This window comes from Nannobrachium achirus (genome assembly GCF_963921795.1).
Source record: "Nannobrachium achirus genome assembly, chromosome: 18".
Classification (NCBI taxonomy): Eukaryota; Metazoa; Chordata; class Actinopteri; order Myctophiformes; family Myctophidae; genus Nannobrachium; species Nannobrachium achirus.
Window position 1 is genome coordinate 21,725,506 of NC_137825.1, and position 16,859 is coordinate 21,742,364.

At 42.8% G+C, this 16,859-nt stretch overlaps 1 protein-coding gene across 1 annotated transcript in view; it reads right to left on the minus strand.

The window, feature by feature from the left end:
* Positions 1 to 16,859, minus strand: part of pald1a (phosphatase domain containing paladin 1a) — a gene marked incomplete at its 3' end in the record, with an annotated part of 110,374 nt that overhangs the window by 14,754 nt on the left and 78,761 nt on the right. Inside the window, exon 18 of the mRNA XM_080747691.1 lies at positions 6,884 to 7,039. Coding sequence (XP_080603817.1) covers positions 6,884 to 7,039 — 156 coding nt within the window. The remainder of the gene's footprint in view (positions 1 to 6,883; positions 7,040 to 16,859) is intronic.

Sequence of the window (16,859 nt, forward strand, 5' to 3'; positions counted from 1 at the left end):
TTTGCAACGAGCACCTCCAAACTCCAATGCTCCATGCTGCTCAATGTTTTGCCACTCAGTCTAGATTTGGGGGCGTGTCCCAGTGGACATGCATACCCTCTATTATGGAACCCGTAGGAGACGGTGGGGGGAGGAGCACTTGTTTTCGGGTCACCAGCGTCGGCAGGTTAGCTACTCACCAGAGTCAGGGTTACTGAGGTTAGGTTTAGGGTTTGGGTTTAGGCATAGAGGTCTTTTTTTTCACAAGTTCTCAAACTTTTTCGTACTTCATTTAAGATTTTACAATAAAATGGAAAAAAAAAGATCTACAAGTTTGCAACGCGGCACATAACCCTTATGTCACAGGTTGAGCTTGTAGATCTGCTATTTTCTCCGGGGGAAAAAACGTAAAGAGATGAAATATGGAGGTATAAGGTTTCTGCACAACAGCCAAGGGTACGTACAGCCCAGTGTGTGAAAATGTTACCACGCGCGCGCGCACACACACACACACACACACACACACACGCACACGCACACGCACGGCTGACATAATCATCTATTAAAAGCTGTCTGGTGGTTCCCATCTCTTCACCAGACACTAAACCATAATTCCCCTGTGATTTAGAGCCAAGTGTATTTCAGAGAGCTTACTGTACACACGGTTATCTCATGCTGGATACGGTCCCTGCTCAATGAAGTGCATGTCAGAGAAGCTCCTTCATTTTGTACTCAAGACAGAGGAAAATTATTACCCTGTCCTCGTGCAACTTGGAGTGTTTTCTTTCTACAAGCGAAAAAAAGAAAAGAAAAAAACTGTGGTGGAAAAAGTACTCACACGTTTCTGACTTGCAATGTAGAAATGCTCTGTTACAAGTAAAAGTCCGGAATACTACTTGAGTAAAAGTACAGAAGTATTGGTATCAAAATGTACTTTTAAAAATAGAGCTCACCAAAAGGCCGAAATGTACTGTATATAGGGCTGAAGTTGGAAATGGATGTTTTGTAATAATAATCACATTTTTAAAAAGTAACTAGTAGTTAAAGTTTTCAAATCATTTCGAGCTGGTACTGATCTGCTACTTTTGATGCTCTAAAGGAGTAGTTCACCCCCAAAATGACCTTTCTTCTATTGATTAGTCACAACATGGAGACTTGAGTTCAATAATGTGTTTTTGTATTTGTAGCATTCCTAAGACAAAAAAAAATATTTATAGTAAATTTACCCCCATGATTTTGGATTCAAATCCGGGGTAAAAGAGAAAAGAAAGAAAGGAAAGTCACAAAGTGCAGCTTTGAGTGGTTAAAATACAGTAAGCCGCGTTGTCGAGCACTGCAATTCATATCGCGGCATTCAGAACAAAAAGAACACTGTGGTAACCAGTGTTTTTTCACCGCTGCACAGCCCATCGAAGAATAAATAAATAAATACATTTAGCACATCGTCAAATAGTTGTGCATGGATGGAATATCATGGGGATCAGAACACAAAGCTATAATTATCACGTTCTAACATCTAGTGGACTGCTGCATAGCTTCACCATGTGGTCTCTTGTCCCCTGGGCCCCATCATGTCTCTGTATGTCAGCGGTAGAAAGTAACTAAGTATACCGGTGATGGAAAACGTTACTCAATTGTCTTTACTTAAAACCCATTTAGGCCTAGAATTATTGAATGCTTTAACCAGTGAAAAAATAGCAGATATACAAGCTCACAGCGCGGCACCGAGTGCCGCGCTGCGAGCTTGTAGATCTGCTATTTTTGAAAAAGTGTTTTTGAAAATGTGTGCAAATCTTTGAACATGTGTATTTTTAAAGCGAACGTTTGTATCTCAAATTTTGCTTCTGGGTGGTCCCTGGAACTAGATATTTTGAGATGCGGGTCCTTGGCCAAATACATATCATTTTGGGGGTCCTTCACATGAAAACATTTCAGAACCACTGACATAGTAGTCTCTCAAGAACAGACTAACTGAGCTCCAGTTGAGTGAAAAGGACCTTTTCTTTGACGATGGCTGGCCAGATTGCAGACATAGAAACATAAGGTTTTTCAAAAAACCTTAGAAAGATTCAAAAGACACTTATAGAATCTGACAAAATTCAAATTTTCACGATTTAAAAAAAATAGCAGATCTACAAGCTCGCAGCGCGGCACTGTGAGCTTGTATATCTGCTATTTTTCAATAATTAAAACATAAAATAATGATACACAATACTGTGTACCCGTTCTGAATGGGTTAAGTAAAAGTGTCAATACTGCAGCGTAGAAATACTCTTGTTACAAGTAAAAGACTGGCAATGAAAATGTTCTTGAGTAAAAGTACAAAAGTATTGGCATCAAAATATACTTGAGTACTTGAGTAAATGTACTTAGTTACTTTACATCACTTCAAGTACGGCTACTGTACAATTCTGTGGTCTCTTATTTTACTAGGGTGTTTACATTTCTGGACCCCTTGTACTTCTATATCTCACTTTTTACTCCACTACTTTTAAATATTTGACAGCTTTAGCTATTTGTTACTTAGATTTTGGATTATTATTATTAACACAAAGCAAAAGCTCTATTTTGTACTTGGAACATTCAAAAATAGTTTGTTTGTTTTCCAAAAATTTGAATACCATTTACTTTTTTAATTTTTTTAAAGCAAAGGTCTTCAACAGGGGGTCCTGGACCCCTAGGGGTCGTCAGAGTTACTACAGGGGGTCCTCCAAATGTTTGTGTGATACAACATTTTTTCTCCTTTATATTTACCACTTGAACCCTAGTGTCCAAATTCCGAGAACTTTGGCCAAAAATAGCAGATCTACAGTACAAGCTCACAATGCCTCGCAGTATTTTCAGCAAAGAGCTTTGGTGCAGAGGGGAAAAAGAGCAGACTATGGGTGATACTATGCGACTATGTTTATTAAGAATTGACGGTTCAAGTGGTTAAATATCTGAAAACACCGATTTATATGAATCCAAAATACACTGACGATTGTGCTGTCAAACAATGAAACGATACGGAATTCATGGAAAGGTTGTGGGGGTTCCTGCTTCATCTCTCTTTCAACTATAAGGGGTCCTTGGCCTGAAAACGTTGAAAACCCCTGTTTTAAAGCAATGGGAGTCGCTCCTCCACCACTGGGTGCATTGGGTCTGTATTTTCTCATGGCATAACTGGGCCATTAGAGCCACTCTGATGCACCACATATTTTCCTCTTTTCATAACAGGAAGAATATGCCCCGATTGACCGCACATATTTCTGTGACAATTGTTTTCATACCGATTGTTCCAGTCTATTTTGGAATTCCCTGTTTTTTCACTCAGTTTATTCCACCTCAATAAGGACAAAGAGATATTCATTCATTGATTTCCAAACATTCCAGCCTCTCGGTCATGTTTCGGCCACACGACGGTCAGCTTGCATGTTTTTACATGGATTTTTACCTATATCGTTGCCGTCGGGCAGAAACCTCTTATCCAAATCTTTTATTATTTTATTTTATTGTAAACTAACGCCCTACTTGATCATACAACAGCCTCACACAAAAGCATCAAAGGTAGTAGATGTACAAGCTCAAATTGCAGCGCAAAACTATGCATTTTGAGCTTGTGGATCTACTTCTTTTTATTTTATTCATATCATTATTTTGTAACACCTTTTTCACCCGGTGCCAATTGCCAATCCTGGGCGCTACACTCCCTCTGACAACCTGGGAGAGTCCCGCTCGTGCTTCCTTCCTGCTTCTATAATGCAGGGGTCTTCAACGTTTTCAGGCCAAGGACCCCTTAGTTCAGAGAGAGATGAAGCAGGGACCGCCACAACCTTATCTTGGATTCCATAGTTTCATTGTTTGACAGCACATTCATCAGTGTATTTTGGGTTCATGTAAAATGTTTCCAGATATTTAACCACTTGAACCGTCAATACTTAATAAACTTGACCTTTCACTCTGTACGTAGTCTGCTCTACACGAAACCTCTTTGCCAAAAATAGCTGATCTACAAACTCACCGTTAGTGACCCATGTAGCTTGTAGATCTGCTATTTCTCAGAATATGGACGCTAGGGTTCAAGTGGTTAATATAGAAAAGGAGAAAAAAAGCTTCTATCACACAAAGATTTGGAGGACCCAAAATCAAGCTCAAAATATATATTTTTTTTATTTGAATCAGAAGGATTAATTTGACTACTTTATTTGCGCCAACTAGCTGAATTCAGCACGCATGAGCATGAAAACAAACATTTCCAATGCCAAAATGCCAATGAGCTTAGCGTTATAATGAGAACCTTGACAATGAGCTCTTCCTTAAACGCAGGCGGCCTGGTGGGGGGTACAGGCAAGTCATTTCTTTGGAATGTGCACATAAATTTCACGTTCGTTTTTCAAATCTTTTTTTTTTTTTTCACTCAAAAATAGCTAGATTATTGGATCTCCAATGTCTGTTTTTTTTTTATTGTTTTTAAAATTTGTACATTTAAAATGTCAAAAATACCATCTCCACAAGCTCACTAGTGAGTGACCCCTGTGTAGATTGCCTATTGTCTCAGTCGCACATTACCATCACACGGCAAAGTATAAAATATAGCTGAAGTGGTTAAAAACGTAGGAGCGTCTGGGGTGGGGGGGTAACAGGCAACTCATTTGTTTGGAATGCACGTAAATTCCGCGCTTTTTACTGTAGGTGGCCACAGCTGGCCAAACGATTAATGTGGCAACAAAAACACACGGGTCTGGACATTATGAAGTTCCATGTGTGAAGAGCCGGCGTACAATAGAACCAGAATAAGCTTGTAAATTCCAGAGGGGGAAAAAATCCACATGAAACCTCATGGCGACGGTTCTTCACGCCGCGCTGCATACCCTGGAGAGAGCCAGCGGTGGAAAAGCAGTGGTGGAAAAAAAAGTACTCAAAATAATATGAGTACCTGAGATGAATAACAGTATAAGTCCATATTTGATTTTTTTTTTATATATATATTTTTGGATTTACCAGACTGTAAACCACAAACTAGTGATTTCTAATCTGTTAAATTGTTAATGCAATCCCCCCTCATTTTGTTTTGTTAATGCAATCCCCCCTCATTTTGTTTTGTTAATGCAATCCCCCCTCATTTTGTTTAATTGTCGGTTTTAATGTTATCTGCTCTCTTTGTCTGCTGAATATTGCTTGTACGGACTTAGACTGTTGTTCCACAAATTGTTGGAGATATACTGTTTTTCCACTTTCCATAAGTATTATGTCTTATAATTCCTAATATATATGAGTTAAGTAAAAAAAAATCGAATTTAACTACATATTGTACTGTATAAATGTGTGACGCAGATTTTTATCGATTTCACAGATAAGATTCATAGACTTGTTTGACGGCACTGTGATCAGTTTATGTTGGATTTGTGTGTTTGGTTAACTTGACCTTTCACTCTGTACTTGGTCAGCTCTTTTTTTTACCACTAAACCAAACCTATTTCCCGAAAATAGCAGATCTACAAGCTCTCAACGCCTCGCGCTGCGAGGCATTGAGAGGGATGCGATGTTTCAAGTTGTTAAAAGATTGATCCTATCACAAAGATTTGGCGGCCTCCCTGTAGTAACTCTGAGGACCCCCTAGGGGTCCCGCACCCCCTGTTGAAGACCCCTGCTGTAGGCTTCAACATTTATTTTTATTTTTTATTCTTAACTCATCTTAGTCATCATTACTATTGCCATTGCTTTTCGCTTCTTGAACTTCAAGAGCAGCGACAAATAAAGCCTTCTTGATCCTTGGTTCTTGATTTCTTTTATGTTGCACTAACAGGTGGTGCAAAACGAAGTGCCCCTCTTCCACAAAATTACTTTGTGAAGTTTAAGTGGCGAGAAAGAAAATGAAGTCTGCGCGCACACACACACGCACACGCACACGCACACGCACACGCACGCACACGCACACGCACACGCACACACACACACACACACACACACACACACACACACACACACACACACACACAGACACAGACACACACACACACACACACACACACACACACATACTCCTAATTTTCTTCCCTCCAGTGTACAGTATTGTTGTCCAGCACCTGTGCAATCTTTCTTCTTCTTCCCTTTGGACTCCTATTTCTAATTGAAGTGCCCTACTGCAACGTGCCATCTAGCAGCATGACATCAGGACTTTGGTGGTCTATAGGCGTTTATTTAGCCTGCGGACTCCCACCTCAAAAGATTGTGTGCCAGGGAACCCCCAGAAGTGAAGTACATATCAAGAAAAAAGCTGCCAAAATACAAAATGTGGTTAAAGTGATTCAATTTAAAATTCAACCACCGGGAACCCGCCTCGAGGACGACGTCCCAGTGTAATTCAGCGGTGCCGTGGATGAAGTAAGCCATTTACCATGAGAGGGAGTGGGTTGTTGGCTGATTTACCACTGTTTCAGGGTTGTGGCACGAGGCGAAGCCGAGTGCCAAACAACCCTGAAACAATCAGAATCTAGTATGATATGATATGATATGATATGATATAGTACTTTATTGTCAGTTCACACTGAACACGCTGAGTCGCGGTGCAGCCCCTGTACCAGCGCACCAAAATTTCACTTGCTTGAAAAGAAAAGAGTTGTGAGAGAGGGGGGTGCAAGCTGTGCGTGGGGGTGAGGGGGGGGGGGGGGGGGGGGGGGGGGTTTGCAGGAATGCTTGGGCGATATAAAAAACACTGCTTCCATACAGCACTTCCAGGTTGGGGAGGAACTGCGTGGGAGGAGGGAAAAAAAAGGAGCCCTGACAAAACGGGTATCTGAACATGTGACCACAAAAAGTGGTAGAAAAAGTTATTTACAGGGGTATCCTGAGTCAAAACCCCTGAAAACCCCTGCTGTATAATAGATCTGCCATTTTAGTGGGCCGTGGCACTATAAGCGTTTACCTGTTCCATCCACAGTGTGAAGCAGCGCTGCCAGGAGTCCTTCTTCTCCAGGTGCAGGTAGGTGTTGAAGAGAATGAGGTACATGTAGCGCTCCAGGTACTGCAGGCTGCGCAGCAGCAACTGCTGGCCCTCCTTCTCCGTCTTACTGCTCTTGATCTGCATGGGGGGGAGAGGAGCAGAGTGTCACCCACTGATGGGAAAGGTACTCGCATTCAGGCACACATAAGTGGCGTTTCCATAAAGCCTCTTAATGCACATTTAAGGCTTATTCACAAAATCTTTTTATGGAAACACTTCTAAATGCGAATAAACTTTCATTATCCGCAAAAAAGATTATCCGCTTGGAGGAGGTGGATTTTGAGGCTTTATCGAATAAACTAAATGCGCATTTGTGAATGGAAACGGGTCAGACAATAAATGCGAATAGATTATGACGTTCTGGTCCATATCGTCTTCCTTTAACACTTTCCCCCGCCGCTTAATTAACCTCCATTAATAGCGTTAGCCCACGAAACAAACCGGTTGTTACACACGGAGTGACCCTTCGTCATCACACCGTGTTGCGTGTGCCAAAAGTGCCCGATCTACAAGCTCACAGCAGCTCGCATCTGCACGTCTCTCGGTCTGAAAAAAATCAGCCCCATCCCAGCTCTGTGCACTGTGTGCAAGCCCGCGGGAAGTATTTACAGCAGTCAGTCAGACGGACCCAGGCAGGATCTCCCAAGAATCGCATTTCATCAGTTTAATGGAAACAGTCTAAATTCGCTTTGTCTTAATACGCATTTCTGATAATTCGCTTCCCAAAATCGAATACGTTTATGGAAACATGGCTATAGACATCAAAGGGGGCTTGAGCCCCTGGCATTTTATCAGTCTGTAAAAAGTGCCCTTTCCAGACCATGAATGAATGCATTTTTTTTGGAGCTGTGTGGAACACAAGCTCCCTATACGTGGCCGACTGGCCGTGTGTGTAGGTATGTGGGTGGGTATGTGGGTATGTGGGTGGGTGGGTCTGTGGGTCTGTATGTAGCCTGTATGTAGTAACCCTGGGTGACCAGAGAGGTGCTGTTGAGTCTAGCCTGCCCTGAGCATCAACTGCAATACACACACACACACACACACACACACACACACACACACACACACACACACACACACACACACACACACACACACACACACACACACACACACACACACACACACACACACACACACACACACACACACACACACACAGCTCCACTTCAAACAGAGGTTCGATTCTTTTTACTATGGTGAAAGAAATTGATTATGCTTAGTTCAGTGTGTTATCAAGCATTGAAAATAGCCGACCATCCAAGCTCACAACACGTCGCGGCGTGACGCGTTGTGAGCTTGGATGTGTGCTATTTTCCATATTTTCACCAAAAGGCCCTTTTCGAAATTTCAGCCCGCCTCTCTAACATTCTTGGGTCTTTTCATCGTCTGATCAGGCTTTTGTGAACACCCCGGATGGTTTTAAAGTTGCTTTATTCAGTATTTCAATATTCGATATTAATTTGATCAGACACGCCCTCTTCCTATAAGAGATAACTGTTTTCTCCCAAAAATATTACAAATAAATGAAAAAAAGTACTTAAAAAAACACAGCCTTCACACATATTAGGAGGGCAGTACGCACAATATCAGTCACCAGAACCGAGGACAGATTGTTAGTGACCGATAAAATAATCGCTGAGAAAACACTGGGCAGTTGCAGCCCTAGAAGATTGATAATTGATTGTATGTGTCTTTCCCAGTATAGAGGGTATGCGCGTGAAATTGCAACTAGCACTTCCAAACTCCAATTCTCCTTGCTGCTCAATGTTTTGCCACTCAGTCTAGATTAGGGGGGCCGGGTCCCAGTGGACGTGCATACCCTCTCCTTACTGCTACAACAGCGCACAAAAGGCCAAAAGCAGGCAGGCATAAAGGCTGCCTAGAGCCGTTGAAAAGGTCAGGTAGCTTGACTCTAATAAGAGGAGAGAAGCCCACAATCCCATCTCTGTAATTACCTTCTTCTTTCTCTAATTATTTCCTGCATGTAGAATGTGTATGATGAAGATGAACGCTTATTGAGCATCTTTGATGCAGGAGTAATGATGAAACCTCCATCACAACATTCCTGTGCGTTCCCCCGTCATTAAATTCAATTCATTGTGACACACAATTTTCAGAAGAACAAAGCTGAGAAAATAAATACTACGCCTACTGTCTACGACCTTAAAACGACAACAAAGTGAAGGGCATCCCAGGGGCGTCAATTGGGTATGGCAGGGGTATGCAGCTACCATACCCTGGGTCCAGGGGGAAAATAAAAGTGCAAATAAAAAAATGCAAAATTTAACAAAATGGTAACTTTAACAAGGCATTATAATTATATTCTCCACACTTGTATTCTCCCCATCTTGACAAGATGGTATATTCCCAGGTTCCGCAGGTCAGCTGCACAAGTGCAATGCATTATTGTTAATTGTGGCACGTTTACTAACATGCTAAGTTTTGCTGCACTTGAATAACCATTCTGGGCTGCCATATCCAGCCCAAGAAACCGCAGAAACCTGTGTAAAAAACTGACAAAAATCGTTTGTTTTCAGACATTGTGAAAATAGCCGATCTACATGCTCACAACGCCTCGCAGCGCAAGGCGTTGTGAGCATGTAGATCTGTTATTTTCACAATGGAACCGTGTTATACAAAATACAATGCCTCTTTTCCATGAGGACTCCCATCTTTGCCATACCCTAGCTTTTGCTGAACTGATGCCACTGGGGCATCCTATTCCCGTACATGCACATGGCAGGAGACGTTAAACCTCATCTTTTTCTTATTTTGTATTTACAAAAAAAAAAAGGTCCACCGTCTTATGTTGTAATCTAATATCTGCTATTCAAAATTAGCAGATATGCTGTATATTAGGGGTCTTCAACGTTTTCAGGCCAAGGACCCCTTATTTGAGAGAGAGATGAAGCAGGGACCCCCACAACCTTGTCATAGATTCCATATAGTTTCATTGTTTGACAGCACAATCAGTGTATTTTGGATTCATGTCAATTTGTTTTTTCAGATACGTATTTAACAACTTGAACTGTCAATACTTCTCACTCTGTACTTAGTCTGCTCTTTTTCCCCTCTATGCCAAACGTCTTTTCCGAAAATAGCCGATCTACAAGCTCACAACGCGGCGAGGAGTTGTGAGCTTGTAGATCTGTTATTTTTCTCAGAATAAGGACGCTAGGGTTCAAGTGGTTAATATAAAAAAAATAACAAAAAAAGTTTCTATCACACAAAGATTTGGAGGACCCCCTATAGTAACTCTGAGCCCTGACCCCCTGGCTGTATAAACACGCTCATGCTTGTACATCTATGAGTCCGCAGCAAATACGTTATCACTGTGGGGGTCCTTGACACGAAAACGTCTGAGGACCAGTGAAGCATTGGTCCACTGACATCATCCCAGCTTGGCTCCTTCTTTGAACCGCAGGGAGAACTTCATTAACGGTGGGGGGCCGCTAAAGCTTAGCGAAAAGGCACTTAGCGCTGACGAGGCCGCTTCGGCACGGTCTGGTCGGTCGGTGACTCAAAGTCGTGGAACGGCCGGGCCGGGGGTGGATGGGTGGGAGGGCGGGCGGGTGGGGGGAGTTAGTTCCTTTGTGGGGGGGCCTTGATTGCTTCGGGGCCTTGAGGTCAGTCAGTCTGGCACGGACTCAGGAGGAGCTGTTTTCGGTGGCAAGGTCTGTCATGCAGCTGTAAGGTTGTGGAGGGGAGGGGGTGGAGGGAAGGGTTGTCGGGGGGTTAGGGAAGGTGAAGAGGAAGACGGGGGTAATATTATGGTCATATGCAGCGGTGTAAAGCAGTGTTTCTCAACCACTGTGCCTGGGGACCTTTGGTGTGCCCCTGAGAAGGGTCAAGTGTGCCTCTTGAAACTGCTTGAAAGCCAGTATTGTATTTATCATTTGCTGTTTTCACTAGTTTAAAATGATTTAAACTAGTGAAAACAGCAGATCTACAAGCACACAACGCCTCGCACGTTTTCACTACTGTTGTGCGACAGCCTTGTATGATGAAGCAGGGCTTTACTTTGCGAAGAAACGTACAAATTTGAAACTTGGAAATACAAAGTTTCTTCCCGACAGTGACGATATTTACACCCCCCGTATTATGTTCATGTGCCCATGGATTCTTGGGACATGAAAAGTGTGCCCATGCAGAATAAAGAATGAGAAACACTGGTGTAAAGTAACGAAATATATGTACCCAGGGGTTGTCACAATTAAGGGGGGGGGGGGGGGGGGGGGGGAGTGGGACTGAGTTACTAGGGGCCAAGGTGGAGGGGCCTGGAATTATGTTATACTTTAGCTATTGAAAAATAACAGATCTACAAGCTCACAGCGCGACCCTGGGGGGTCCCTGGAACTAAATATTTTGAGATGGGGGGTCCGTGGCCAAATGCATATCATTTTGGGGGTCCTTCACATGAAAAGGTTTGAGCACCACTGACATGGAAACATAGGTTTTTTTTAAAAAAACCTTAGAAGGACTTGAAATATTCAAAGACTTGCACTCGGTGCCGCGCTGTGAGCTTGTATATCTGCTATTTTTCAATAGTTAAAGTACCCAGGGCCCAGAATTTGGTGCGACACCCCTGGTGGAAAGTAACTAAGTGCATGTGCTCATTGAAAATGGCAACGATAAAGGGCAAAAGGCAACAATATATCGCCCATATGGTTGCCTTTTGCGATACGGATATTGCGCATGGTCATACCAAGATAACAATATATTGTGCAGCACAATTAGCAGGGATCCCACACATCCTTACCAATTAATTTCCAAAACTTTTCCAAAACTTTTCCAGAATATTTAACCCGATTTCCAGGACTATATAAGAATAATTCAGCTCAATAACGAGTTGCTTACTCCTATGTGCAATATGCCTTAAAGACAGGTAGTGTATACCAGGGGTTCTCAACATTTTCAGGCCGTGACCCCCGAAATAATCATATTTTAACTGGGGACCCCCCACCCTGACGAGCACTAAGAGTGAGGAATTTTGTATAACACAGTTTGCGAGGCGTTGTGAGCATGTAGATCGGCTATTTTCACAATTTCTGCCTCTAATATTTGACAATTTGGCCAATGTTGAATTTGTCATTTCAGAGGTATTAACAAAATAATAACCAAATAGAATAAACCAAAAGACAATAAATGGCTATTTTTTTTTCAGGACCTTCCAGGATCCTTGATCAATTCCAAAACTTTTCCAGTACTGGAAAAATATTTTTCTAATTTCAAAATATTTTCAGGAATGGCCTAACCCATGACAAACTGGGGTTCCTTGAAATAAAAGTTTTGAGAAGCACGTATGACATTTACAGTCAGAATTTACCATGGTGGTGGTGGTGGTGGATGATGATGAGAGACACTAGCTGTGGAAGCTTTGGATGTAAAGGCTGTGTGTTGTGGATACTGTGGTGTCCCTGCTGACTCACTCAGCCCTTTAGAACCAAGGTCAGACTACTGTCTGTCTGTCTGTTTGCCTGTCTGTCTGCCTGTCTGGACTGACTCCCTGCCATTGAATCTTCCACCAGGTGGAGAGCCTGGTGGTAACCATGCATAGAGCAGTGCTTTTCAAACTTTTGTTTCATGTCAAGGACCCCCACACTGATTGCGGTTACTATGAAAACCTGCAGCTCATGTCTGTCTGTCCATCTGTCCGTCCGTCACGCTAGTAGCGCCCACAGCATTATTCTGTATGGGACCGACCGACTTCACTCGAGGGAGAGCGGTGACTCTTGTAGAGTTGTTCGGATATCCAGTTGTCCCGAACCGCCGATCTCACTGATATCCCCATATGGGCATGCCAACATAATGGGCATATACTGATGGCATCAGGGATCTCCATATATGGACATAAAATGGACAAGGACTGGCAGATACAGAGATCTCCATTCTCCATATGAGCGTAAAAGGCACACAGGTAGACAGAGACCTCCATATCATAGAATGGACATAAATAGACAAACAGATACACAAAAGGGACACAGACAGACAGGTACAACGGGTACTCTGACCCCCCCCATGACTCTGTAGATGTGAGGGCCGCGTAGCATCGCAAACTTCTAGTCTTCAAAAATAGCAGATGAACAAGTCCGCCTGTGAGCTCGTATATCTGCTATTCTCGAAGAACTTCAGAAAAAATATTGGAAATCTTTGGAACGTTTTGGATCAATTCTTATAACATAAATCTTCTCTTCTGGGGGGGTTATGATACGTTTTACTTAATTTGATACGTGGCCAAAATATGCATCAATGGGGGGGGGGGGGGTCCTAGACACGGAGAAGTTGAACCAGGGGTCCTTGAAACTCAAAAGGTTGAGAGGACAACTGTATTAAAGACATTTCCTCTGGGCTGCAGTGCAGGGAGGAGGGAGTATAGTGAAACCTCTCTAAGTAGGTGGGCTGGCAGCTGGAGCCATTTGAAATGTGCAACAGTGCACCATAATATGGTCATTCCAGAGCTGAATGACGCAACAGACACACAGAGAGAGAGAGAGAGAGAGAGAGAGAGAGAGAGAGAGAGAGAGAAACAGACAGAGAGAGAGAGAGACCGAGAGAGAGACCGAGAGAGAGAGAGAGAAACAGACAGAGAGAGAGAGACAGAGAGAGAGAGAGAGAGAGAGAGAGAGAGACAGACAGACAGACGGAGACACAGACAGAGAAGGGCAGTGATGTAAAGTAACTAAGTACATTTACTCAAGTGCGGCAATTCAGTACGCTTTTGAGGGATTTTTACTTTTTACTGGAGTGTTTTTACTTTCAGAGGAAAATATAATACTTTTACTCCACTACAATTGTTTGCATATTTAGGCTATTTGAAAATAGCCGATCAACGAGCTCACAACGCGTAGGCCACAATCGGAAAACTTGTGAAATGGGACTTTCTGCAAAGATGTTTTACTTTCAGTATTTAAGTATATTTTAATGCAAATGTTTTTGTACTTTTGTTTTTAATACCGAACAGTGGTACAGTATTTCTACATTGTGGTAATGGCACTTTTACTTCCCAAGTACAGAATGTGAGGTACTTTACTCCCAGCGCTGGGGAAAAGGGAGAGGTAAAGTAAAGTGGGGCTTCCTGTGCGTTCTCCAAACAGGAGCGTTGGGAACAGCACTTTTCCAGGGCTCTGAGAGGAGGAGGAGGAGGAGGAGGAGGAGGGGAAAACTATACGCCGAGGCAGAGACGCTTCGCAGACGTCTGTCCGTCTGTGAGTCTCCCAGCTCGGTGTCTCCAAAGCTCTCTGTCTCCGAAGATCTGGAACCACTTGAACCATTATTTAATGCTTAAAAAATTGCAGATATACAAGCTCACAGCGCGGCACCGAGTGCCGCACTGTGAGCTTGTAGATCTGCTATTAACACTTTGGCTGCGAAAATAGCCAAAAAGACGTCTGGAAACGGCTTTATATCAAAATTGGCATTCCTGGCGTTTCTACCAATAAATAATAATCAATATTACTATTTTATTGCCAGATTAGCAAAAAACACTACATTACCCATGACGCTTTGCGGCCCTATAGGGGCCTTGATATGAAAAGGTTTGAGAACCGCTGTCCTAACTAGCATTCATTTAGCTGGGGGGAGGGAGGGAGTGGGGGATCGGGGGACCCCCCAGGGACCACTTCAAGCATACAGGTGAATACCAGGGGCTAACCTTGATCCCCCTCTGCACCCTGTTCTCCCGGGGGGCTCTATCTACGCTTCCATTGCACACCCCTCTCTCAATTCTTTGCATGAGAAAAAAATAAAAAAAGAATCTGCAGTGCCAAACCTGGCAGCCATCTGTGCACAGGCAACGGCCAGACACCCAACTCATAACACGCGCACACACACACACACACGCACGCACGCACGCACGCACGCACAGGAATTGAAAAAGTACTCAGATTTGTCAACTTAAATAAAAGTATCAATACCCACAGTGAAGAAACTGTTAAAAGTACAAGGCCTGTATTAAGAATTTTACTCGCATAAAAGTACAAAAGTATTTGCATCAGAATATCGTCGTTGTCGGGTGGAAACCTTGTATGTCCAAAACCGTTCGTTTTGAAATGATCATTTAAAACATGATTTAAACTAGTGAAAACAGACGATCTACAAGCACACGACGCCTCGCACCGCCAGGCGTTGTGTGCTTGTAGATCCGCTGTTTTCACTACTGCTATTTCACTGTGCGATGGCCTTGTATGAAAAAATGTACAAATTTGAAACTTGGAGATACGAGGTTTCTGCCCGACAGTGACGATTATGCTTGATGCTTGTCCAAAAGTAGAAGTACTCGTTATGCAGATTGTCCCATTTTATAAAAATGTGTCAAGATGTGTTGATTCTTTAAAAAAGCACGCATTGTGAGCTTTTCCCACTTTTCCCCACAACTACAGAAAACAGAAAAGACACAAGCAAAGAGCTTTAAGAGGCACTCGGCTCAAACATTATGGGATTTTAAAGGGGTTGAGTTGAGTTCTTTCTTGACTAAAACGTACTTAAGTTAGTCTTTTCCAGCGGTGCAGACGCATGGCTTCAGATGAAGCTTTCACACCTCCACTAAACAACAACACATGACGACTCCATCACAACAGGAACACCCATTAAAACTAACAGTTTCTCTTGATGTAGTCTCCAACACCTCCAGCCCCCCATTATCAACACAACGTCTCCTTAACCCATTTAGAACGGGTACACTTTAACTATTGAAAAATAGCAGATATACAAGCTCACAGCGCGGCACCGAGTGCCGCGCTGCGAGCTTGTAGATCTGCTATTTTTGAAAAGTGAAAATTAGAATTTTGACCCGATTCTATAAGTGTCTTTTGAATCCTTCTAAGATTTTTTGAAAAACCTATGTTTCTATGCCAGCAATCTGGCCGGCCATCATCCTTTTCACTTAAATGGAGCTCAGTTAGTCTGTTCTTGAGAGACTACTATGCCAGTGGTTCTCAAACCTTTTCATGTGAAGGACCCCCAAAATGATATTTATTTGGCCACGGACACCCATCTCAAAATATTTAGTTCCAGGGACCACCCAGAAACAAAATTTGAGTTACAAACGTTCGCTTTGAAAATACATATATTCAAAGATTTGCACACATTTTCACGACTTTTTCAAAAATAGCAGATCTACAAGCTCGCAGCGTGGCACTCGGTGCCGCGTTGTGAGCTTGTATATCTGCTATTTTTCACTGGTTAAAGCATTCATAGGCCTAAATGGGTAAGCTTCACTTAAAAAAGGCGCAGTAAGCTTTTTTCGCGCCATAAGGACCCCCAAATGTACTGCATGTATATTACCGTAATTGTCGGACTATAAGCCGCTGCTTTTTTCCCATGGTTTGAACCCTGCGGCTTATACAGCGGTGCGCAGGGGCGTTATAGCCTCTTACAGAGTGGGGGGGTTGACATGGGGGGGGGCTCATGCACGCGCGCGAAGCACGAAAAATCGCTAAAATGGTGGTTTTTCGCGGATTTGATCGCGTTTTATTCGGGTTTCCGCGGTTTATTTCTTTGCAAGCTGTATACCATTTTAAAGCTAAGATTCTTGTGATTCCGAATCCGCAAACCATTTGATTATAGCACCGAAACTCACGCCGCAAACAACGCAGAAGTCCGACATAAACAATAAAGGTTTCCGCGGTTTATTTTTTTGCTAAACAATCGGGAACGGCACACAACACTTTCCCTTTGCCTCTCTCCACATGCACCAGCCAGCAAGATAGTCTATAGTAGATGGAATTCTTGGTACCAACACTCCAACAGACAGACAACACCAGTATCATATAATCATTCAGTTCCAAAAGCTTTTCAGTTAATCTACTTAATTTTACACCACTCTGTCTACTACAGCAAGCATGATGGTATTGCTTCCCAAACGTTTTAGCCCGTGAACCAAGAGAAACTAAACCCA